At 44.0% G+C, this 26,451-nt stretch overlaps 1 protein-coding gene across 2 annotated transcripts in view; it reads right to left on the bottom strand.

Moving 5' to 3' along the window:
* The window catches only part of dnah2 (dynein, axonemal, heavy chain 2), a 172,710-nt gene that overhangs the window by 45,201 nt on the left and 101,058 nt on the right, over window positions 1–26,451 (bottom strand). For both annotated transcript variants that reach the window (XM_077227513.1, XM_077227514.1), the window contains exons 40-47: window positions 25,357–25,509; window positions 24,623–24,748; window positions 17,877–18,095; window positions 15,126–15,243; window positions 1,510–1,646; window positions 1,117–1,254; window positions 866–1,024; window positions 360–512 (exon numbers count right to left, since the gene is read on the bottom strand). In XM_077227513.1, the coding sequence (XP_077083628.1) occupies window positions 360–512; window positions 866–1,024; window positions 1,117–1,254; window positions 1,510–1,646; window positions 15,126–15,243; window positions 17,877–18,095; window positions 24,623–24,748; window positions 25,357–25,509 (1,203 nt within the window). The remainder of the gene's footprint in view (window positions 1–359; window positions 513–865; window positions 1,025–1,116; window positions 1,255–1,509; window positions 1,647–15,125; window positions 15,244–17,876; window positions 18,096–24,622; window positions 24,749–25,356; window positions 25,510–26,451) is intronic.

Consider the following 26,451-nt stretch of genomic DNA (forward strand, 5'->3'; position numbering starts at 1 on the left):
AAAGTCATTATTTTGCCATAAATAACATCAACAACACAGAAATTGCACACTCCATCTTTAGCCCTGTCCCAAATGGCACACTTTATATGCACTTACAGTATTGTGGACTTACAATGGCTGCCACATGCGCGTGATAGTGAAGTCCAGGACACTGTAGGGTGTCCCATTTGTCATTTTAGGTTTCAGAAGGGTGCTCGTGACTTAGTGGTCGATATGCCCTTAATGCACACTTTTGCCGAACCCACACGAAAGCGAGCTCCGCTGCAGACATCTACCAGACCTCTACATCACGAATGTGCGGACTCGTAGGAAGACCGTTAGTGTTTAGGGTGCCATTTGGGACAGGGCCCACTGTATACCTTGTTAGGAAAAGTTCCCTCTATTTCCCGTAGGAAGTTGTCAATCTTCTTGCGTCCATCCTCATCTACTGCCGCACACACAGACCATATGAGACTGAAGATGAACCAGAGCTCCACCATGCGACCAAAGTTTTCAGAGTCTGCCGGGTTCACCTGAGCAGCCAGAGAGAACGACAGCCTTGATCAGCTACACTGAACAAATACCAAGCTGAATAAAAACATCATATGACCACTTCAGTAATATACTGGTTCCCTGAAATTACAGTTGGAGTTTTCAAGCTTCAAAAAGGACACAAAAACACCATAAAAGTCTGTTCATAACATATGGCTTCAGAAGACTTGAAATATAGTTTGTGTATGATCAATATGGACCACTTTTATGGTGCTTTTTTGTCATTTCAGAGCAAAAAAAAAAATGTTATGCTTCACAAATGAAAGAAAGTCATGAGGTCCATCTACAGTTGCAATATTGGCTGTACACATCTATGAGGTGAAAGTGTTCTGACCCCGTTCACTGGAGTGGCCAATGTGTCGTAGAGTCTACACAGCGACGCCACTCCGTTCAGTTCAGTGATGGTCACCAGCTCCTTACAGTGAGTCTTCTTAAAAGTGAGGGTCTTGTCTATGTAGCGATCAAACAACAGCCGGAGATGATCCGTTTCAACCTGAGAGCGAAAGAGAGAGAGAGAGATGAAGCAGATTCCCAAATGTTTAATATCATAGATACTTGCGCTTAGCTTAGCATTGTGTCCCAAACCTTCTTCCGTTTATCCATCCAGGACTGAACATAAGGCTTCCAGCTCAAATCAGAATAGTCATTGTAAACCATACCGCAGCGAGACACGGTAGCAGGGGACGCCACGGCTAGATCCTCCACTTCAAACAATAATGAGACCTGCAACACACACTCTCATTAATGCTTAAAACCCAACCAATAAAATGTGCTTTGGCATTTCTTGATTAGATTTGCCCAATAACTGAAAAAGAGCACAAGTGAAGGAAATAAATAGTTCTATGTACGGTAGTACCCTGATGGGTTAGTGGGGTGAAACGCTTAGTATCAGGTCTGGAATCAGAAGTGAAATAACCCTGGGTGGGCGGCATTGGGGGTTTTAGTGTGTTTGGGCTATTGTCTGCCGTCTACCGGTACCTGTTCAGGCATGGAGATTCTCTCTCCGTTGATGAGTGTGAGGATTTTGTTGTCGTCCATTACAGAGTTCATGCTCTCGATCCACAGCGTGTCCACTGGCCCGTCAAACACAATCCACTTCTCATCAGGCTTCTCATCTGAGCTCGGCCACACAGAGAGGAAGTGTTATAGTGCCTCACACACACATCCACACACACACAATGAATGTGAATTTCCTAATATACCCTGGATCTCTTTGTGTCTCTATTTTTCATTTTCTGTGACTCTTCTTTTCTCTGTCAGTCTCATTTCCCTACTTTGGTTTCGCAGACACCAGAGAGACTTGCAGGCAATTGTGGTGAAGCCTCTAATTGATCATTTATCTTTTCCTGTCCCGTTATCTGCCCATGTGTGTCTCATTTACTGAACTCAAAACAATAAAACACAAGCACAGAGCACGGCTCATCTGTCTTATACACACACATACAAGCGTGCCCTGTCTGGAAGCAGCAGGCCTGCTGGCTGCCTGGGTAAGCGTATAACACCAGAACTGTCACACACAGCTACAGGAAGTGTCACATCTCCTCTGGGCCATCTTCCTCTCTGAACAGGGAGGAGGGGACGCACAAAACAGATACAAGCCCCGCGCACACACACCAACTTAAAGCGTAAGTCCAGCCAAAATTGAAATTTATGTTATCATTTATTCACCTTCATGTTGTTTCAAACCCATAAGACTAGTGTTAATCTTCAAAAAAAAAAAATTAAGATATTTTTAATGAAACCTGAGAGATTTCTGTTCCTCCACTGGAAGTCAACTTTGAAGCATCTAAAAGTTTTTGAGGAAATTCATATGAATCGAGTGGTTTGATGACAGTAATTGATAAGAGAACTTAACATTTTGGGTAAAAAAAGGATAGTCCGCCCAAAAATGGCAATTCTATCATTATTTACACACCCTCATGTCATTTCTTTTTTTTTTTTTTTTGTGGAATGTAAAAGAAGAAGGGATGGGGGGGATTCCTTTGGGGGGGGGGGGGGGGGGGGGTACAAAGGAAGACTGTTTGGTTACCAACATTCTTCAAAATATGTTCTTTTGGTTTCTAGGAAGAATTACATACCGGTTTGGAACAACGTGAGGGTGAATTTCAGTTCATTTTCGGGTGAACTATCCCTTTAACTCATACAAAAAAGAAATATATTTGAAATATATTTTCAGAATATATTTTTGGTATATATGCAAATATTTAAAATTGGCCCAATAAATATAGTTTAGTTAAATATATGTAAATATATTTTTATTTTAATTTTCATATATTTTAGTTAAATATGTGAATATATTTGTATGTCAATATATTTACGAACAACATATATGTTCATATGTTTTAACTTTTGCAAATGGTTTCATTTGAAATATATTTTCACAATTGAATACAGTTATTTAATAGTGTGTGTGCAGTGTTAGACACTGAGTTCTATCTATTGTTTAAGTGTACTTCACTGTTGGAGTGTCACTGTTATACTTGCATCATAAATATTGTGCATATTTTCAATATTTAAATGACTTCAGGAAAGATGTCAATAAAACAACAATAAATCTAATAATTGCACGTAGTGTTAGGTACGTGCCACCTAATATGGCCTAATAGTCCTAGGAAAGCAACTATCTGTCATTTTACATTGCAGTCATTTAAATGTAAGTACAGTATTTATTATAGCTGTGTGTCATAATACAGGAGTTAAATATGGTAGCCTACTGTTGTGTATAGGGGAAAAGGTAGAGGAATTACTATGATCAAAATACATTTTCGACCCTTCTTTAGCAAACTAAACATTTTATGACCATATATTTTGTCATATATTTTACATTACGTTATAAATGTAAATATATTGCACACTTAACATCATATATTTTTGTTATATTTGAGAATATATTTCAAAATGATAAATATAAGTGAACAACAATGCAAATATATTTCAATGTATTTGGAATATATGCCACATATATTTTTGACACTATACAATATATTTTTCGATATATTTCTTTTGCGTATGGGAAGACCAGTTCAAGACCCCTGACACCGGCCCCCGGGTTAGACGAAAGAAACTGAAGGAGCCACTGAAACAGAGAAAACACCATGGGCTGCGAAAAGTGAGATAATCATTGGTAGACAATTGGCAGGAGAATGGTGGTGCTCCATTGAGAGTTGTCTTTTTGCTCAAAATGGGCACAGAGATTAAGAACTGATAGGACACTCCTGTCTGTGAGATGGAAAGAGTTTAGGATACGCATCATGAGGGCTATAGACAAAACGGCTCTACAAATTAGGTTAAAAGGGAGGCACAAACTAAAGGAAAATGTAATTGCAGGGGGAGCAGGAGAAAAAGAAAGTTCTAAGCAATATTAAATAAACAAACAGCCTGAGGTGTTTGAATCAGCAATTCAGATCAGAATCCATTAGATCTCTGCATTACTGCACAAGAGCTCCAAGACAAAACGACCACATTAAAAAGCAAATGCACTAGAGCTAAATATACTAATTCCTGTCTGCTCCCCAAAAGCTATTCAATATGGCTCTTGAAGGAGGAATGAGTTTAACCGTAATAATGACTAAAGCATTTGTATGGGAAGTTGTTTTGTAGTAATCAATACCAGACTCTTAGAATTACTCAAAGCACACAATCTCGCGGGTAGAAGTAAAATGGACTTTTTAATAACAAGATTACAGCACTACTTACATTTATTGAAATAAATATCACACAAAAAATTGCAAGATTTTTGCCTGAAACTTTATAAAAGCCTTTCATTCTATCTGCTATTTGACATCAAAAACGTCCTCGGGTTACGACTGTAACCCTTGTTCCCTGAGAAAGGGAACGAGGACTGCGTCGATTGACATTTTGGGGGAATGCCCCTCAGCGTAGCGCCTCTGAAGTATGAATTAAACTAAGCCAATCTCTGATTGGTGTTGCGTCATGACGTAATGTGTGACGGCATACAAGCGGAAGCTATAAAGGACGCCGGCACACATGAGATGTCAGCTTCTGTGATGAAGCAAGCGCTCCCAGGCAGGGGAAGGCGTGGCGAAGGGACGCAGTCCTCGTTCCCTTTCTCAAGGAACAAGGGTTACAGTCGTAACCCGAGGACGTTCCCTTTTGAGGGAACTCGGACTGCGTCGATTGACACTTTGGGGGAACGAGTACCCACTATGCCACAACGCGCCCTGCCTGTCCTAGTGTGAAGCTGCTCACAGGCACACATAGGACTAGAGCACGAGAGTGCCAGGTGTTGACGGAATGTCCAGGCTATAGAACCTAATAAAGGTATGATGGGTGGCCCATCCAGCTGCATCACAGACTTCCTGGATCGGGGCCCCCGCGAGAAGGGCTCTAGAGGACGCCATGCCTCTGGTTGAATGAGCCCTCACGGCCAAAGGTGAAGGCAAACTGCGCACCTGGTAGGCCAAAGAAAAAGCATGGACAATCCAGTTGCTGAGGGTCCGTTTGGAGGCGGGAAGACCCTTCTTGGGCGACCCGAAACACACCAGCAACTGGTCCGACTTGCGCCATGAAGAGGACCTCTGAATATAGACTTTTAGCGCTCTGACAGGACAGAGCAGATGAAGTCTCTCCTCATGCGGCGTCACGTGAGGTGGAGGATGAAAGGCCTGCAGAACCGTAGGCCGTGCCGAATTGGATGGCACCTTAGACAAATAGCCCAACCTGGGATGTAGGATGGCTTTAATCTCGCCTGGAGAAAACTCCAGGCACCCGTTAGATATAGCGCCTGGAGATCTCCTACCCTCCTCAGAGAAGTAATGGCCAACAGAAAAAACACCTTCAGGGAAAGGTTCTTGGCCTAAGCCGACTCCAATGGTTCGAAGGGGGCCTCGGACAGCCCTTCGAGAACCACTGCCAGGTCCATGTGGGAACCCTGGAACGAGCCGCAGGTCTCATCCTCCAGGCCCCATGGAGGAAACGTACGACCAACTGCTGTCTCCCAAGAGGTCCATCACCCAGTGGAGCGTGGAAAGCCGCAATGGCAGCCACGTACACCTTGAGTGTGGACGGGGTAAGACCAGCTGAAAAACGATCTTGGAGGAACTCCAGAACTGAAGCCACTGGGCAGTTAACTGGATCCACCTCACGCTCTCTACACCAGTTGGTAAAGACATTCCACTTTAAGCCGTACAATTTCCTTGTGGAGGGAGCTCTGGAGCTGAGTTTGGTCTCCACTATTCCAGCTGATAGGCCGGCCTCTAGGTACTGTGCCCCCTCAGGGGCCAGACCCACAGTTTCCATAACTCGGGCCGAGGGTGAAACATTGAGCCCTCTGCCTGTGACAGCAGGTCCCTCCTGAGGGGAATCTCCCACGGAGGGCCGTCTAGGAGCGATACAATGTCTGAGAACCATACTCGGGCCGGCCACAACGGGGCTACCAGCAGTAGACTGATCCCTTCGCGACGGACCCTCTCTAGAACTCCCAGGAGCAGAACGTTCGGGGGAAATGCATACAGACGCAGCCTCGGCCACGTCTGCACCATGGCATCCAACCCCAGCGGGGCTGGATGAGTGAGGGAAAAACACAGTGGACAGTGGGTCGTCTCTCGAGACGCGAATAGGTCCACTTCCACTGGGCCGAACCTCTGAGATATTGATTCCACCACCTCGGGGTGGAGTCTCCATTCCCCTGACCTCAGCCCCTGTCTCGACAGGATGTCTGCTCCCTGATTTTGACTCCCTGGGATGTATGTTGCTCTTAGAGATAACAGCTTCCCCTGGGACCACAGGAGGATCTGATGCGCCAGTCTGCGTAGAGGGCGAGACCTCAGACCCCCCTGATGGTTTATATAGGCCACAACCGACATATTGTCTGACCTCACAAGGACATGATGACCTTTGAGGTCCAGCAGGAAGCTCCTCAGAGCTCGGAGCACTGCCAACATCTCCAGGCAGTTTATGTGCCAGGAGGAATGATGGTCCTGCCATAGGCTTGTCGTAAAGCGGCCGTCCATGACCGCGCCCCAGCCCGTGAGGGAGGCGTCTGTCGAAACGGTTTTCCGGCGACATGACGCTCCCAACACTGGACCTTGGGACAGAAACCAAGCTTTTTTCCACATAGATAGGGAACGAAGGCATCTGCGCGTAACCCTGATCATGCGGAACGGGTCCCCCCTCGGGGAGAACCCCTTGGTTTTCAACCACCACTGGAGGGCCTTCATGTGCAGCAGGCCAAATGGAATAATGTTGGACGCTGCTGACATGAGCCCCAACACTCTTTGAAAATGTTTCACAGTAATGGCTTGGCCTAGCTTTATCCTGGACACTGTAGCCAGAATGGACTCGATTCGTGCAGGAGACAATCGTGCCCGCATCGTGACCGAGTCCCACACCACTCCCAGGAACGTGGTTCTCTGGGCTGGTGTCAACACGCTCTTTTTCGTGTTGAGTCTCAACCCCAGGCTTTGAATGTGGGCGAGGACGACATCTCGATGCCGAAACGCCAGCTCTTGTGACTGGGCCAGAATCAGCCAGTCGTCGATATAATTGAGCACCCTGATGCCCTGGAGCCTCAGCGGTGCTAGAGCTGCATCCATACATTTGGTAAATGTGCGTGGGGAGAGAGCTAGGCCGAACAGAAGAACCGATATTGGTACGCTTTGCCCCCGAAAGCGAACCTCAGGAACTTTCTGTGAGATGGAAGGATGGATATGTGGAAGTATGCGTCCTTTAGATCTATCGTGACAAACCAATCCTCGGATTGAATTTGACTCACGATGATGGGAATAGTGAGCATCTTGAACCTGAATCTCCTCAGAGAACGATTCAGGTGTCTGAGATCTATTATTGGACGCAACCCCCCATCCTTTTTGGGAACTATAAAGTAGCGGCTGTAAAACCCGGACTCCCTGTCCGGTGGAGGAATAAGTTCTATAGCCTCCTTTACCAGCAGGGAGTTTACTTCCTGTTCCAATACCCGACCCTGCACTGGGTCGACTGCAGTCCAGACCACCCCGTTGAACCTTAGTGGGCATAAACCGAACTGCAGGCTGTACCCCTTTTGAATGGTGCGCAGGGCCCAAGGCGAAATATTCGTGAGATTTTTCCATGCATCGAAATATTTTACCAAAGGAACCAGGCTCTCGAACCTATCTTCGGGTACCAATCGGGATTCGTTCTCGACCCCCTGAAGCGGATCTCCGGCAGGGTTTGACCGAAAACGATTCTCGATGAGGGGACGCGATTGCTGCCTGGCCGCAAGCCTGTGGGGCAGACAGAGCAGCGTGCGTTCGCTGGAAACCGATGTGTCCCGAAGCGCACTTAACGGCGGGATACAGACATCGACTTCCTGAGGGCTCCCCTGAGGGGAGGCTCTTTCGGTTTCGTTCTCGACACCCTGAAGCAGAGGACAGGCAGGGAATAATCGAAAACCGTTTCCGATGGGCGAACATGAGCACTGCCTGGCCGCAAGCCATTGGGGCGGACACTGCAGCGTGCATTTGCTGAAAACCGATGTGTCCCGAAGCGCACTTGACGCTGGATACAAACATCGATTTTCTGAGGGCTCCGCGGAAGAGCAATTCTCGCTCGTCCCTCCACCGGGGGGATAGCCCTGTTATTCTTGTCTTGTTTTCGGTACCCTGAAGCGGAGGACCGGCTGGGAAGAATCGAAAAGCGATTTTCGAAGGAACACTGCATGGCCGAAAGCCTGCGTTCGCTGCTTATCATTTTAATTCCTCAGAAATAAATGTAGCCATAAACACTGTATAACCATAATTACCAGACAATACTGTTTTGTGTTAGGCTATCTGGTAATCCACACGCTGCCTCGGCAACGCGAGATTCGAGTCATTCACAATATATTTGGCTTCCAACCCAAGAAGAAAGTCAACAGGTGCGAGGCTGAAACATCCGACAGCGCACGGATATACGCGTCGAGATATTTCTCAATGAACACAGCCAGCACCCTCGGGAGCGACTGTTCATGCCTCGCACACACACAGAATCTTTATTGCAAAGTAGACACGTAATCTACGCGTTGACTCGGCAAACGCGAGATCCGAGCAACTAGATTCTGTATTGCAATGTAGACCTTTGATCTACGCGCTGCCTCGACAAACGCGAGATCCAAGTCACAGAATCTTATTGCAGAGTAGACCCGTAATCAACGCGCTGCCTCGGCAAACGCGAGATCCGAGCCACTATAGATTCTATATTGCAACAGACCCATTTGCGAGCCCCATGAAGAGCGTTGCCGCGCCGCCTTAGCAGACGCGGGTCCCGCACCACGGGGCTCGCGAGCCTGACCATCCTCCTTCCTTTTTTTTTTTTTTTTTAAATGGCCAGGCGGGAGCGCAGCACACGGATTGGAAGTGTTTCACAATCCTCGCATGCAGCCCCCTCGAGAGCTGCCAGCGCGTGCTGCAATCCCAAACAATGTGTAGGCCTACACAAACGATGTGTGTCCCCCACCCGTGATATAACGAGGGCAGGGATGCACACACCCTTTTTTTTTTTTTTTTTTTAATGGCCAGGCGGGAGCGCAGCACACGGATTGGAAGTGTTTCACAATCCTCGCAAGCAGCCCCCTCGAGAGCTGCCAGCGCGTGCTGCACTCCCAAACAATGTGTAGGCCTACACAAACGATGTGTGTCCCCACCCGTGATATAACGAGGGCAGGGATGCACACACCGAGTGAAACTTGGGCTCGCCATAATATATATATATATATAGTTGTAATGCTTTGTGACAGACAACACCAAATAAGACAGACAAGTCAAACAGAGAGCGCTTTGCTGAAGAACAAAAAGCTGACATCTCATGTGTGCCAGCGTCCTTTATAGCTTCCGCTTGTATGCCGTCACACATTACGTCATGACGCAACACCAATCAGAGATTGGCTTAGTTTCATTCATACTTCAGAGGCACTATGCTGAGGGGCGTTACCCCAAAGTGTCAATCGACGCAGTCCGTGTTCCCTCGAAAGGGAACAATTTGACATCATAACACGACTTTCTGGACTATGGTCGAATCAAGAATCAATGATTGAACTCAAACCAATATTGCATGTCTTGTCCATTTATTCATTTATTAAGTAAGTAGCCATTTAATAAGAATTTTAATGAACAGTCATTAATAGAAAATAGACTCCTTTGAGTTAATACAAGTTCCGGCCACCTGGACAGACTCGGGTTTATTTCACAATAATGTCATGTCCAGCTGAATGTACATTATCTTATAAATATGATTTTAAGTGTTGAAACCACATTCAATTATTGTACACAAAAAGCATGAGCTAAATTAAATTATAGTAATAAAAATATAGCTATAAAAAATCTCTCCCACTCTCCTGGTAGCACAGAGTTATTGGATAAGCCCAGTATTTTCCAACCAGTTCAAACCACATCTGTAGTTTCTGATCTCACTCGGTATGACTCAGAAATGCCTAATATACACACATGACCCGGTTCTGATTCTGAATTACAGCTAAAGTTGGACGTACTAGAACAGTACTGACAGACCTGGACAATTTACCCTGCCAGTAAATCTAAAATTAAAAACTAGAATATTGACCTCCAGGTTTTATACGTACGTGCACGACAAACATATCCATTTCCAATTATATCACACATTCATCAAAGTACAATTAGGCCTGAAACTCCACAGGCAACATCAACCCTGAAGTGAAAGAATTGAGAGGAAGGGCTCACAGGGCCCACTGTGTCATAGAAATGCAATGTCCTGTAGAGATTTCAATTAAAATTAGGCTGAAAATATTAGAAGCAGTAATTGAGGCCATTGCTTTTTATGGCAGCGAGGTGTGTGGTCCACTAACAAACCAAGAACTCGCCAAATGGGAAAAACACCCAACTGAGACATTGCCTGTTATATTCTGTAAAAAAAGTACATGGAACTCCAGAAATAATGCATGCAGGGTATAATTAGGTCAATATCCATTAACTATGAGGACACAAAACAGGCAATTAAATTCTGGAACCATTTACAACTTAGTGGTTTCTGAACATACCATTATAAAATCCTGTGAATTCAAGAGTTGGGCAGAGAAAACAAAACAGACTGAGGTTCAAGAACAGAAACTTTAATTAGACTGAACAACACTGAAATGCAGATGAAAGTTAAATGCACTAGGAAAAGTAAAATGTAATGTTATCTGGTCAAGAAAATGGGAATCATCTTGACTAGGTCTATACTCAGCAAACAATCCGGCAACTGGAAGTAGTAAGTGTGGAAAACATGGCAAAATAAACAAAGAGCTAAATAAATTGTTGTTCTTATGAAGCAGACCAAACAAAATTGAGTTGTATTTCACTATGACTCAATACAAAGTTGAATGAAAACTGCAAACTTACCACAAAACACTTTTCACTTTAAAACCTTTTTTTTATTTATCTTCTCTTAAGGGGACACTTAATTTTTTTAAATTCTGTCGTCATTTACTCACCCTCAAGTCATTCCTGAATGTTAATATTGAAACTGTTTGGGTCACCATTGGCTTCCAATGTATATGAAAAAAGGTATATTTTGATAACACAGAAGAACGAAAGCCATTCAGGTTAGGTGCAAAATGAGGGTGAATAAACGATGACAGAATAATGTTTTAATAAAAAAATGTCTGTAAAATCTCTTTGTTTTCTAATTGTTTTACATGAGCAATAAGGAACTCAAGGCTGTGCTGTATTATATTCACAATACAGCATGGTCTGTTGCACCTTAGTGCTTAATTCATATTTTTCTCCTTTTATTTAGCGTTTTTCTCTTTTTAATACTCACTGACTCATTCTCTTTGGCAAACGCACCATTACTTGTCATGCCAATGAAGCCCATTGAACATTAAAAGAGAAACAGAGGGAGGAAGAGGACTGCAGAAGTCCAGAGAGAAACACAAGCACCCGGGGAAAGGCACAGCTTTTGCTCTGTCAGACCGTTTCAAAGGAGCACACACACACACACACACACACACACACACACACACACACACACACACACACACACACACACACACACACACACACACACACACACACACACACACACACACACACACACACACACACACACACACACACACACACACACACACACACACAAAAACACACACAAAAACACAAAAACACTTTCAATTCTGTAAAATGATTTCTAACGTAGCCTAATAAAACTCTGAAAAGAACAATAAAACTCTGAGAATAACATATTGAAGTTTAAAAAATCTATTTTGCAGAGAAGACTTCGATCTTAAGCTGCAGGCCTCTAAATTTGCCTTTTCAAGTATTTTCAAGTGGTTCACTGAGGTGTGAGATTCCTAAAAACGTGTTTACAGGGAAATAAAAAAATCATTATCTGTCTCAGCGCTTGGGTCTCTAAGAGTTAAACTCTTGCAGACCTGCTCTGTAATATTACACATATAGAGACTTATGAGAGAAACTGAGAAAATCCTAGCAGTCATTCTGAGCAGATTCTTTGCGAGCCATTCTTTGTTTTCCACTACTGTCATTGCTCTACAACAATAAGCTGCAAATGCTTTGTCAATACAAATGCAGCTATTTGTCATGCCAATAAATCAAACTAAACTGCAAGTGAAAAACTCAGAAAGAAAGAGAATAAGAGAGAGAAAGATGGAAAGAGAGGGGATTCGAGCTGTATGTTGGTCAAGTTCAGAATAATGTGCAGAGATGAAGAGTCAGAGAACATCAAAAAGAGCGAGAGACCAGATCAGTGTGACAGCAGGTACAATTCATAAAACACTGCGATAAAGAAACATGAATTTCATATGATTCATTATAATAATAATAAATAAAAAAAATAGATAAAAAAAAAAAAATATATATATATATATATATATATTTAAGACACAATAGTCAGACATAACCTTGCATGTGTACATAGACCAATAATTAAAGCAACACTAAGGAACTTTTCCTCTCCGGTCGCCCTACAGGTTGGAAGCGGAATTGTCGATTACCGCTGTCGTAAATAATTTAGCCTACCACAGCCTACTGTCGCACACGCACGCACATCCTCTGTTTATCCAGCACCGGCTTTGGAATCAACAATGGCCACAGACAAGGTAGAGTATGGTGCATGATTTTATGAAATTCATCACAAACGAAGAAAAACTATGTATGCCGCCAGTAAAAGCGATACAGACCACGTCAGGCTACGGCAGACGTGTCATTTAACCTATTGTAAGTCGATGTACCATCACAAGGGTCTTGGAAGTATATTATGAAGGTTGAAAAACTACATAGTGTTACTTTAAGAAATATAAGTTCATATTGGATTGTACACAGAACGAAACTACAAAAACGGACCAAAAACACGCCACCAATCCCTGCTGCTTTAGTAGGCTGTGTAGCGATCAAAGAGAAAGGCTGGAAAAAAACAAGTGTTGTGATTTCCTGTGATACTCTAGAGACTGGCACAGAGACAGAGAGAGTTTATGGGCAGAGACTAGGCTGGACGGGATGGTAAATAAAAGAAAGAAAACTAATCAGCAAACTTTTCTACAACCACTTTCACTCGTTCTTTGCATCCTTCTTTCTTTCTCTCTTCTGTTTGTTCTTGTCACATCAGGATTCATTTCCTCTGTCAGTGCTTCAGCTGACGTCGCAGAGGAGCCTGCTATCAGCAACATGCGAAACTTCTTGATGAGCACAAGCTTTAAACTCAACATGAAACGGCATTCACAACAACTCTTACTTCCGAAATGTTCCACTCAAAAATACATTAGTGGACATTCAATTAAAAAAAAAGAAAATCTATTTTATCCAACAAGATGTTGCATTTTATATAAAAACGATAACAAATCTAAATGAGAGATCTTTTTTTAAATCTACTGTTATTAGCAATTATTGCTGTATTCTTTGTCAACCAGCATTAAACTAGTTAACTAGAATTAGAAACAGTGTTTCTTCTATTTTAGATTCTTATGTTTCTCCACAGCCCCATCAGTAGGACCACACCAAAAATGTGTTCTTTTTAAACTTTAATCATACTGGAAATCAATCATTATATCATTAAAGCGTCCATCATTAAAATGATACTCTTTCATGCTAAAACCAAATCGATACTATGGGTGCAAAACAGACTCACCAAGTAGCTTCCACCCGCTTTAATGAGACACCTGAGCTTGATTTTCTTTAGCAAGTTTTGACAGTTCTAGGGGGAAATGTATTTGACGTTGTATTGATGTGAAGAAGAGAGAAGTGCGAGAGCGACGATTAAAGAGCACTGCTGAAGAACTGTTACACAGACTGCTGTCTTTATATGCACACTGTATGAGTGCGATCCAAACAAATGCCTGAATCCAAATGGTACCCATCTCTATCTTTAAACTCAAGTTAAGTTGACATTTACACAGCTTACACAAGGTACACCACGCACTGAAATGCTTGTTAATGCTTTAAAGGTGATGTATGTAACTTTTTCACTCTACTAAAGCATAAAAATACCATAATATGTTTGCATATATTGAAGAAACATGCTAAGTTCACATACTCGTTTCTCTGAAAAACACTCCTACAGCCAGTTACTTTACGTTGAAATGTGTGCTTCCAGGCTGGAATATTTGTTTTTGTTTTGGTCTGTGATACTGCACATTGCCAACTTGCAAATTTTCATTGTCAATTGCACTTGTTCCTGTTGCGTGTGCTCAAACTGGCAATCCGTGTGGGAAGCAGGTGGTGGGAGAAACGACGATCTCCGATATTTTGAATTCGACTGCAGTACCTATTTCGACCACTAGTTGTTATTCTTACATACTGCACCTTAACCCTTTCACAAGTAAGTTTAAAATATTCGAACTGACCCCCCAGCGTGAGTTTTTCAAGGCGACTGTTATTTAGAACTTGTCACTTTAATGTTTCCATGGTGACGCGCCATTGCTTGTCACGTGACACAGCGCAACCACAACACAGCGCTGAATGAAAGATGATCTGCTTTTATGTCATTTTTCTTTTTTTATTAAAAATATTCACAAATGTATTAGCTATAGCATGAAACACTGATTTTCCGATTGTCAAATATGTGCAAGTGGATGTTTTGTTGTTTAAACACCCTTATAACGATCGCATTGGTTGAGCTGTATGTGCGATGGGCGGCGCCATGTTAGTTTGTTTCAGTTCAGAGAATCGGATCTGATTTACAACACTTCAATTCCTCCACTTCTCACGAAATACATGAAAGTAAGTGGCCGGTGAACTGGGAGAAGAATAGGGTAAAATGTAAACCTACTCACACAATGTGTATCTGATATGTATAAAAGTGTTGTCTTATTATAATGGGAAAGGATTATTATTACCGCTTCCATAGACATCAGTGTGTATTTTACCAACTCAAAATCATTGTTTTGCTAGTACTTATGTGTATTTAAGTGTCTGAAGCCTAAAATAAACATTATGTGGTTGAAAACACTCAATAGTTGTGATATACGACAGCACTGAGTGCGTCCGTCTCTGGCTCAGTGCCAGTCAATGCGCGAAAGCACTTTTGAATTAAGCAGTTGATCACGTGATGCACTGAGCGTTCTAATCACACCAGGGACCAGCCAAGACTGATCACACCGGTGTGATCGTACATGCGAAAGGGTTAAAAGAAAACAAAGACAAGACAAAATGTACCTGCACAGGCCGCCCTCATGAGTGAGGAAAGGACGCCATCCGTCCACTCATTGCTGGAGAGGTTGTATTCTCCGTACAACTCTCCTAGGCTCACTGCCTTGGGGTTCAGGGGACACTCCTAAAGGGGCATGAGCAAAGGTAAAAGGTTAGAGTTTAAAGTAGAAGGGAATTATTCAACAACAGGATAGGAAGCAAACAGAGGTGAAATCATACAGCGGTGAGAAACTGACACGCAGTAGACTCAAGGGTGGGTGTGTGTATTATACGGAGTGGTGGTAATGAGGAAACAGGGTGAGGTGATGTTTGCATGGAGAGATAGAGATAGGCACCAGAAATAGATATGCAAAGAGGGATGGGTGTTGAGTCAGATATGAAAGAGGAGACAGGCATCGAGAGATGGAGAAAGAGAAAGAAGGAGGGAGAGAGAAAGGGAGGATGCAAATAGAAATGGCAGCTTGAGTCACAGAGAGAGCGGGGAACAAGATGGACCCCCAAACTGTAAAGAATTACACACACTAGGCAGAGAGTACCAAGAGATGTAAACCAACAGAGATTTAGAATCATATGCTAACACCAGGACGCCAAACCCACACAGACACACAGTCACCACAGGTACCCAAGCCCACAGAGAATTAGACAGTGACAAGGACAGGGCGAAAGCACTGGAGGAAGAGAGCAGGAGAGAATTAGGCTGTGTTTATAATGGCTACACTACCTAACACTTACTGAATACTGTGCTGTATACAGTGTACACTGACTTCTATTTTTTAATTTATAGAATAATTGGAATTCTATAGTTCTTACTTCATTCTGCTCAGCATACTTATAAAAAATTAAAAACAGCAAGGAGTATTAAGATTCTATAAATATATATTTTAAGAAGATACATATATACTTGAAGAAATATACTTATATCTTTAAAATATATATATATATATATAATTGGGGTGTAACGATACCCTCATGTCACGATTCGATACATATCACGATACTGAACTCACAATACAATATTATTGCGATACTTCAAGACAGATGGTAAAAGGTTAACAAAAAATGTACTGTTGATTAAAAGGCTAAATTACATTGTGTGTGTAAATGAAATGCTTGCACTTGGTGCTGATAACCAAATGCACAGGACAACGGTGATACCAGAATAAAAATATTCATGATTCTGAAGCTGAAAATACTGAATTATTTTAGATGAATATTTTCTGGTAACATAAAACATTTGGCATTATCAGGACCCACAAATATTCCCCCATTGCATTATTATACATTATATTCAACATTATATATAGTATTTTAATGTAGTACTGACACTAAAACTCTGTAAACCTTTTTCACACACAGTCATTTTCATTTTGGGCGAACTATACACAATACATATTGTCACTATCCACGATACATATTGTTATATTTTTGTATTGCGATATATTGTGACATGATATATTGATGCACCCCTAATTTACAATGTTAAATGTTTCCACAAAAATATTAGACAGCACAACTGTTTTCAACTGTGATAAGCCGAAATGTTAAACAATGTATTCACTTAGTGTGTCTTTTTATTTTATGTGTTTAATCTAATTTTGTAATTGGTAATGTGCTATTCTCAATGCAAGCAAATATTCCAAAACTAACAGCATGCTACATGTTGTCACTTGACCTCATTATGTTAAATGTTTAATTTAGCAAGTACAGGGTCCCTCATTTCTCATCCCAGCAGTTCCAACACTAATTAAACCCACCTGAATAAACTAATCAGGTTCTTTAGCTTTACTTGAAGATTGCAGACAGGTGTGTTGGAGCATGGTTGGAACTAAACTCGGTAAGAGTAGTATACTATTCATAACATGTTATTGGGTGCAGTACAAAAGGGGGCAAATTTGTATGGCGTCTACACAGAAAAACAAGATTTTGAGAATATCTACAAAGCATAAAAACAATCTTTCAGACCATACCTGCAACTCTCACTTGTACACACACACTCCAGGAACATCATTAAAGAAGAAAAACATGAGAAACACATATTTCCCCCACCCCACCTCAACCCCACTCTTCTATTTTTACCCGCACCAGGATGACACACGTGAAAGGGGTTACAAAGAATCAAGAAGACGGGGAAAAACAACAGTAGCGAAAACAAAAAAGATCAGAACAAACATGAACGCTAAACACTCGGTTTTAGACATGAGGAGTCTCAGCCGATGACTGCGTTAAAAGCACAGCGTGGAGTGGCTGGTTGGTTTGGTGGAGTGAGCCAAACCAACTGTGAAAAGAAAGAGATCATAAGCGGCGACAATTAGCGGTAGCTGCCATCTTGACTACGCCATCATTGTCAAAACATCCACGAGTGAGCCGTGAGTCTGTCAGGGGGGCTTTTAATGAGTGTTAAGTCCTTGTTGCCACATGTTCTCTAAACAGCGGAGCCTGTTTAAGGGAAACTCTATTGTCTTGGTGGTAAATGCATCACGCGGCCGCTGACGGCGGTTCATTTTCATGGTAATAAGGGATGGAAGGTTGGCGTAGCCTCTTAGGCTCTAACACAGCTGCTGCGGAGACATTTGTTTTAGAGGCATGATCTTTGCCCTTAAAACTAGTCATGTATGGAGACAACTAATTTCGATAAAGCTAACTTTGTTATTGAGGAACCTTGCGTTGACCTGTTGCACTTTAGACAACATAAAAAGCAAAACAGTTAGCTATTGATGCAGAGAAAGTTGAGAGATAAGGTTTAGATAGAAGCCTCACACGTATGAGGTTGAATTCAGGTACTCCGTTGCGATGCATGGTGCTGAGGGCGTTCTGAAGGATCCTCCACGTGACCGTCTTGGCGCTGCCAGTCTTCCCCACTATCATCGTGGAGTGTCGGGAGTTTTTGGTCTCGTACAGTTGAATTACCTTTGTCACAGTGAAGGGGGTCACCTGGAGACCGTTCTGACGAATCTCTGCCTCTATAGCTTCTTTCAGCTAGTGATAAAGAGAAAGAAAACGTGTGTAAGACGGTGTGTTAGAACGTTGAAATTCTGATAACCAAATATGTGCTAATTGCTTCATAACATTGCATAAACTCTTTCCATGATGGAAAAACATCCCTTCGGTGGAGGTGAATCTCACTGAAGCACTAAAGACAAATGAACTGGCAAGAGGTGGGCGGCCATCTTAATAAAAACACCTGCTGATACTGCACCCCTGAGTGAAGTCGCACCAACCAGAACTGCTCCAGAGGCACTAAAGCAGCCATGCTAAACTCTCAGGTTAATTTAATCTCCCTCTCGAAGTTCTCTCTCGACTCGTTAAACAGATGGAGAGGAGGAATAATGGGAACGGCTCTGAGGCGCTTGTGCTGGAGTAAGGTGGAGATGAGGATGCAGGATGGGTAATATAACAGCAATAAAAACACTATGATGTGCATGAGTGGAAGCAGAGAAGGAGAAATATACCACTTTTTGTCTATGTGTGTGTGTGTGTGTGTGTGTGTGTGTGTGTGTGTGTGTGTGTGTGTGTGTGTGTGTGTCGCATTTGATTGTGGAAGGAGCAGGAAGCAGCTGTGCAGACGTTCTGAGGTATCTGCCTTACGTCTCCAAACCTGAGTCGCAAACTCCATAAACTCTTTCTCAGAAAGAGCATTTGTTTTTATTCAGCAGAACAGGTTTAAACACTCATTTGGCATGTTTTACATAGTTAAATGTGTATTTAGACAAAGCATTAATCAAAACAACAGAAGGCGGTTTATTATTAAGATGTTTTTTTTTTTTTTACATTTTGAGAATCAAATGCATATAAGTTTTAGCTTTGCATTCTCTATTTAAATAATTATTTTTATACCTACTGTATACAGTTTGTACTAAAATAGAGATCCTTTAGTTCACCAGAGATAAAGTGTCTTGCTTCAAGAGATTTGACATTTTAAAGATATTAAAATGTTTTCTCTTTCACAGTCTAAATTCAGCTGGGGGAGAGTTAGCTGGTCTAGCTGGACTCGCAGTCTAGCCAAGCTAGTGTTTAGCTGCTTTAGTTAAGTGGCCAGCGCTGGTTTCCTAGCCTGACCAGCTGAACAATTTCAAAATCCTTCTAAAACCTCTCTAAAACAGTAGTTCCCTTTCGAAGGGAACTCAACAATACGTCAACGACGCTATGGGGGGAACGCCTCAGGCGTGACAGGTGTCTGAAATCACTATCAAATCACGTCAATCATATTGACCGGCGACAGCCCGTGAATCATTAGCGTGAATGATTAACGTGCGACCTGGAAGTATAAAGGGGCGCCTTGCAAACATGACAAATCTTCTCATCGTCTTCAGGGACTGTCTGTTTGAAAACGCTACTCAATGAAACGGTAAGAAAATGAAATGTACAGCACACGAGTGTGTTTTTTCCTGCCTGGGAGAAGAGCGCGCACGAGAGGTTCTCGAGGGAATCCTCTGTGTGAACTGTGAGCGTTTTTCTCTTAAAACGCTCCGCTCTCGTCTGGCCCTCTTCTCGAGTGAAGGGGGTTCAACGTCTGGTCCGCGTGGTCCCGCTCGTGCCGAGGCAGAGCGGCGACTTGCATCATGGGCTTCCAGATAGAGCTCATCGATCATCTTGAGAGTCCTGTAAACCTCTCAAATGATTCGACGGCTGACGAGGGCGAACTGCAGGCACCAATGGTTTCCTGCAGTTGCTGCTCTTCAGGACGAGCAGGAGATGGCTGAGGAGGTTTATAATCAGGTAGATCCTGAACCCTCTCAGCCACCCTGCCCCGTGTGTGCAGACCTGGTGGATGTTGTGGAGCGCGCCGCCAACAGGCTGTAGCTGCCATGGCGACGCGCTAGAGGAGAGACCGCTCGCGGTAGGCTTGGCGATCGGTTTCTCCCCTGCCATACACACCAGCTCAGGTGAGCCTTCCATTCCTTCCTGATCTTCACACGGAGATCGAGAGGGCATGGAAGAGCCCATGCTCTGCCCGTATTCACCGACATCAGCGGGTTAATTTCGCTGATGTTGAGGGGATCGCAGAGCATGGGTATGTGTCGATGCCGCCCATTTGACGAGTCGTTTGCGAACTATCTCGTGTCTGGGCAGGCGTCGACACTGAGAGCTCCAACCCTGCCATCCAAACCGCTAAAGTCAACAGCACGTTTGAATGGCAGAGCATACACGACAGCGGTTCAGGCTGGTGCTTCCCTGCACACTATGGCGGTGCTGCAGGCACATCAGGCCGACCTGCTGCAGGATCCTGCATACCGCTGAGATCCGGTTCCACACCCAGGCAGGCGGGAGGGCCTGGCCCTTCACGGTCCGAGGACCGTAGACAGGGCCAGAGAGCCAGTGTCGCCTCTCGTGCGCCCCCTCCGTGGAGGAACAGGGCGCAGAAGAGGCGTGACTCCCGCAAGAAGAGGGATCTGAGGGAGGTTATCCAGCACAAGCGCGCACAGTGTCGCTGATGGATAATCTCCCCGGAGGGCTTCATTACAAAGAAATCCAGCCCTCTCCTCTCTTCTGACTCCCTAGACGTTCATTACATCAGGCCTGGGGCTGGGCCTATGATAAGAACGATGTTCCAATGGCCCGCCTAGGTTTGGCTAGTAGAAACGCCTCTTTCAGGCATGTAAAGTGGTGGACCCCAGGGTCATAAAGAACTATCTGGCGAGTCTTCACTCCGCACGCCGCAGGTGAGCTGACTGGTCTTTTAAGAGTAATTTTTTGTGAATTAAAATTCCGAGATGTATCTCTCTACAGACCTCGTTCCCTGTATAGAGCTATGGGGTCATGTCAAGGTAATAAGGTAAGAGAAGTTTCCTGGATCATTAGGGCCCTGAAGTTCCCCGTTAGGTGGCCAGAACGATAACTATGTTAGCCTTCGGGCTGTTAGCCACCTCAGGGTAGAGTAGTTGGTCTCTCTCTTAGAATTTTTTACTTAGAGTGTTGACTGATGCTAGAGCTTCAGATAGATCTTATGTCCGGCCCACGGGTCCGTTGACTTCTTCCTGAGTATTTCGCCCCTTGAGCTCTGTTTGGGTTTCATTAGGCTGAGCGATTCTGCAGCCCTTTGTATGGAATAATACAGACTATATTCTTTAGTAAGGCTGTGGCTCCTCCGAGCCCATAGATTGATCTATGCTTGCAGGCTGGCCCTCACCAGGGCCGCCTCTGTAGCTGGCCTAGGCTGTGCCAGGGATAATAGAGGCGCTCTGCTAAAAATTTTAGCATTTCTTCCTCTGACCCTTCACTGTGTGAATGTTGGTTTCTAGCATCCCTGTATAAACAGCCTCCTCCAGTGGGAGTCGTTAGGCCAAGGCCCGCCCCCTTCTCTGCATTCTGGGGTGCCTAGAGTAATGCAGCGTGGTGCTGAGGATGGTTTGTAAGGACATGGTAGGCCTCAAACAGGCCTCCGTGGTATATATGTCTTTATTGAGCAGGGTTAGGCCGTCTTTCGCTTCACGAAGAAGACTGGGTTTCCTGCCCGACTCTGCCATGCAGAACTGGCCTACGGATTTAGGCCGCCAGTTTAGGCTTCACTCACCTCGCTGAGCTACTGCTCGAGCGCTAGGTTGTAGGTGGTTGGCTTTCATTCAAGCCCCACTCCCCTAGGTTGGGCACAGATACATTTCTGTCACCCCTAGAGCCGCTGGCAGGCCCGCACCCTGGTAACCTCAGGGTGAGGTGTGAGTATTCCCCTGTGATACAGGGTAGGTCTGAGCACTTCACTCCCAGTTCTGTTTTATCCCACCTCGCACCACTATGGCTCGGGTCGAGTATGAAGTAAGCTTCACTTCTTCTTTGGTCGAAGTACGCTCCCCTGAAGCCAGAGCATTGCCCTGAGCTGACGCCCATGCATAGATGGTAGGCCCCTGACTAACTGGGGCCTCCGTTGAGGCAGAGTGGCGTATGTTGTACTCCCCTTGTTTTAAGGGTGCTAGCTTTCTTGCGGAGTACACTGCCATGGGCAATGTGATTAGGCACCAGGATGCTGTAGGCGCTGTGTAAACAGAGTATGGTTTCCAACAGTGTACTTTATGGCAGAATATGACTTGCTATTAGCTAGTAGGCCCGACCAGGCCTCCCTGATAGGCGAGTCCCCAGCTGGCTGGCCTTAGCAGGCCACCTTATACTTTCACCCGGACTCAGGGCTCAAAGCTACCAGTGAGTTCCCACAGATAGTGGTGACCAGGTGGTAGGCCTCACCAGGCCTCCCTGAAGGTGAGCATCCCACGTACTGTGGTTATCAGGTAGTAGGCCTCACGTGCCTCCCTAAAGGATCAGGTAGTAGGCCTCTCGGGGCCTCCCTGTAACGCTCCCTAGTGGTGCTGGGTTTATGAAGCTAGTGGTCTCTTGCTATCAGTTTCAGCTAGCCTTAATAGGCAGCTGCTGAAGGCGAGCTTGCGCCCTGGCTCGCTAAAGTGTTCATTCTCTGCTAAAGGTTCCCTCCCGGAACCTTTTCTGCCTACAGCCTGGTTTGCCTATCAGGCAGACCGTGTGCTCCCCTCATGAGGGTCTCTTTGAGCATGCGGCTTCCTGAGTCTGGTCAGACGGTCGTAGGCCTCTCGTGAGGCCTCCCAGTTAGATCAGCCCTTAGGCCTTCACAGGCCTCCTCAGTGTTTTGAAACACAGACACTGGGTTGATCCGTGGATCGAGTAGAGAAACTCCCCTCGCTAGCAAGGGTCGGAAAGCACTATGCTGAGTCATACTCTCCGGGATATCCCGTCTCTGAGATCCGGGCCGAGTGGTTCACTGCCAGCTTCGCAGTCCCTCGGGTTGGATGCCTTACTTAAGGCATTTGTCCAGAGGCTCTGTCTTCAGACAGACAGGATTTGGCCAGACTAAGTGTCTATGTACTGGCGCCAGGTCAGGCCGTCCTGGTGGCATTTCGGGGTGAGTACGTTCCCCTGAATAGTGACTGGCTGGGGTTCCCTTGGGTTCCCTAGCCACATTCCCTAGAAGGGACCCCTTCTAATTGGAAGCTGAGGTTCCAGGCCCGGAGCCGGCCCAGGTAGACCTTTCATTTAACCATGTTTATGAAGGTTTTTCTGTGAGGCTGTAGCTTGGGCTATGACCGTAGGGAATGCTGTCACTGACAGCCCAGTGTGACCTGAGGGTGAGTGGTTCTAGCGTTTCATTTGAAGTTGCTGGTTCTGACAGTTGTCACTGCCACTTGGCATGCACTCCCCTTAGCATGGCGGCGTTGGTATATCGTTCCCCATAGCGTCGTTGACGTATTGTTGAGTTCCCTTCGAAAGAGAACGTCTCAGGTTACGACTGTAACCTATGTTCCCTGAGAACAGGGAACGAGACAATACGTCTCCCTGCCATGCCGCGGGGTTTGCCTACCGTACAGTCCCTTCAGACGATAAGGTGATTTGTCATGTTTGCAAGGCGCCCCTTTATACTTCCAGGTCGCACGTTAATCATTCACGCTAATGATTCACGGGCTGTCGCCGGTCAATATGATTGACGTGATTTGATAGTGATTTCAGACCCTGTCACGCCTGAGGCGTTCCCCCCATAGCGTCGTTGACGTATTGTCTCGTTCCCTGTTCTCAGGGAACATAGGTTACAGTCGTAACCTGAGACGTTCTCAAACAGTGGACACCCAAGAAGTCATTAAATTATTTAAATTTAGTTATATTAAAGGGATAGTTCACCCAAAAATGAAAATTATGTCATCATTTACTCACCCTTAAGTTGTTCCAAACCTGTAGGCCTGTGAGTTTTTCTCTTCTGTTGAACACAAAAGATGATATTTTGAAGAATACCGGTAACTAAACAGATGATGGACCCAATTGACTTCCATTGTATGTAAAAAATACTAGGGCAGTCAATGGCTACAGTCAACTGTATTCTTCAAAATATCCTCTTTTGCGTTCAACAGAAGAAATAAATTCATACAGATTTGTAACAACTTGAGAGTGAGTAAATGATGACAGAATTTAAATTTTTTGGTTGACTATTTTAGGAGACCAGCTAAGACTAATAAACCAGCCAAGGCTGGTTAAGATATTTTCTCAGCAGGGAAGTGCAGAGACAACTATAAGTAAGTCATTTCCAGATGGATGTCCTGAGTTACAGTTATTGGTGCAGACATTACATACTACACACTTCAAGGGCACAAAGTTAAACTGGGATATCTGTAACTCTCCAGCCCACAAATTAGACTGTCTTAGCTTTAAAACAGCAACCTTTTCGGTGCTTGTCAGAATATTTATCCACTAAGCTCCCACTAACACCTTTGCATTGGCCTTTATCTGTATTAAAGGAGTGGACTCTGTGAATTGTGTACAGACAGGGCAGCGAAATATCTGCAGGCTTTAATGGATTTTTTGAAAGGCGTTTCAGTGAGAGAGAGCCTGTGTGAGAGCTGTTCACTGAAAAATAGGATGGGTGTAATCAAAAACACACAAAAAGATATGCTTTTAAGAGCTGTGAGTCAGAGCACACATTCATACACAAATAGACAGACTTTCAGCTGCTTTATGAGTCCATTATGAGGCCAGATAAACGCTAAGGGACAAGCTACCTTTCCGTAGTCGATAGTGGGCGTTTCCACGGCAGGGAAAAGATCCTGGATGATCCCGTTAAACAGTGGCAGATCGATGGAGGTTAGTTTAGCAATGTTCATGTCCTTCATAGACATCAGCAGGATCTGAGGTCAAAGGGTATAAGGGAAAAAAATGATGTTAAATTAGCTCAGTGCAGGGATACATCTTCAAAGCTAAGGTAGGCCAGCTTCACTTGACCAAATGTCAACCTTAATTTATGAGAAGGAGACCGCAAAACTGGTCTCAGATACATCTGAAAACTGCCCTTCCTGCTCTTCTGTAATCAAAAGCAGTAGCCATACTGCTTCCGAATGACATTTATTTTAACAAGCACACCTTACACACATGTGAACCTTTAAATAAACATGGGGCACCTTTTCCATGGGTGATGATATTGAAGTAAAGAGAAAAAGACAGAGAGAGTGGCGAAATGAGCACTCATGTGGGGCTTATGAGTCCCTTTCGACTTCTCTTTTAAGGTTTTGTCCCCTTTGATACATTTTTTATCACATCCAGAGAGGAGCACGTCTTTGTGACATGTCTCTCTCAGCATTAGTACTTCACACACACACAAACACACTGATAGTTCAGTGCACATACACACAAAAACTGTCTGTTTCACTGAACGTGCACTGAGACGTATTCAGGTGAAGCAGGACTCTGAGAGGAATGTTTCTGGATTCATTGGATGCTGCATATTTGTGTGCCACACCTCTTCATCGACAATGTCAGGACAAGCTCTGCGCTTCTTTCCAGCATAGCGAAGCAGAGAGGTGAGAGCTCGCAGGCCGAAGTCATAGTGATCCTGTTTAGACAACTGCTGCACCGCCAGAGAATACAGAGTGAAGACCTTCTTAGCCAAAATCTGAGAGAGAGACAACAAGAGACAAGTCTAACAATGTATTTTTTTTTTTTTTTACAAAATACAATGATAATATGATGAGGACACAATTAGCATGAGACTGCATTCACAACCCATTAATATTCTTGAGTGAAACCGGAAAAATGGGGGAGATAAACTTTTGGCCAAGAGCTGATTTTGTCTGTTGGGAATTGTTTGGATTGTGAAAAGTTCACACATGAATTTTCTAAAATAAATCCAGGAGCATTTGGTAAGAAAATAATAGTGTCTACAGTTCCAGTTGACATTAACATAATAGAAATCTCTTAAGAAAATGGATAATGTGACCTTGAACACCCACGGCTAACAGAAACCATGGGAAGAGGTATAGTGATGTATCTGACAGTATTACAGTTATATATCAGACGGGCCGATAAAGAAAGAGCATGAGAGGGAGTGAGAGGGGTGTAAATGAACAAATTCAATAACCTTTATTGCATCATTTTTTAATCTATGAAGGAATGGAGATCAATAAATCAAAATCAAAGTCAGTAAGATGAACAACCTCAAGAAAACACAATGATTAAAAAGAGGTTTGCATTCAAAAAGGTTTTGTCGAATTTGCAAAAATGAATGGTGTGTGGAGAGCTTAAGTAAAAATTGTAATGTTTTGCATTGTATGCCACTGTTTTACAGCAGGGTTTCCCAAACTGGGTTTCGCAAACCCCTGGGGGCTTGTGAGGGAACTGCAGTGGGTTCCTGAGTTGATGAAAATCTAATAATTAATTAAAGGGATTGTTCAGCCAAAAGTAAAAATTCTGTCATTAATTATCTCACCCTCATGTCGTTCTAAACTTCGTTCATCTTCGAAACACAAATGAAGCTCTTTTTGATGATATCTGAGCGATTTCTGTCCTCCCATTAACAGCTACGCAACTGACACTTTAATGCTTCAAAAAGTTAATA

This window comes from Siphateles boraxobius, unplaced genomic scaffold (assembly GCF_051911475.1).
Source record: "Siphateles boraxobius isolate OS27281-9 unplaced genomic scaffold, OSU_SipBor_1 130, whole genome shotgun sequence".
Classification (NCBI taxonomy): Eukaryota; Metazoa; Chordata; class Actinopteri; order Cypriniformes; family Leuciscidae; genus Siphateles; species Siphateles boraxobius.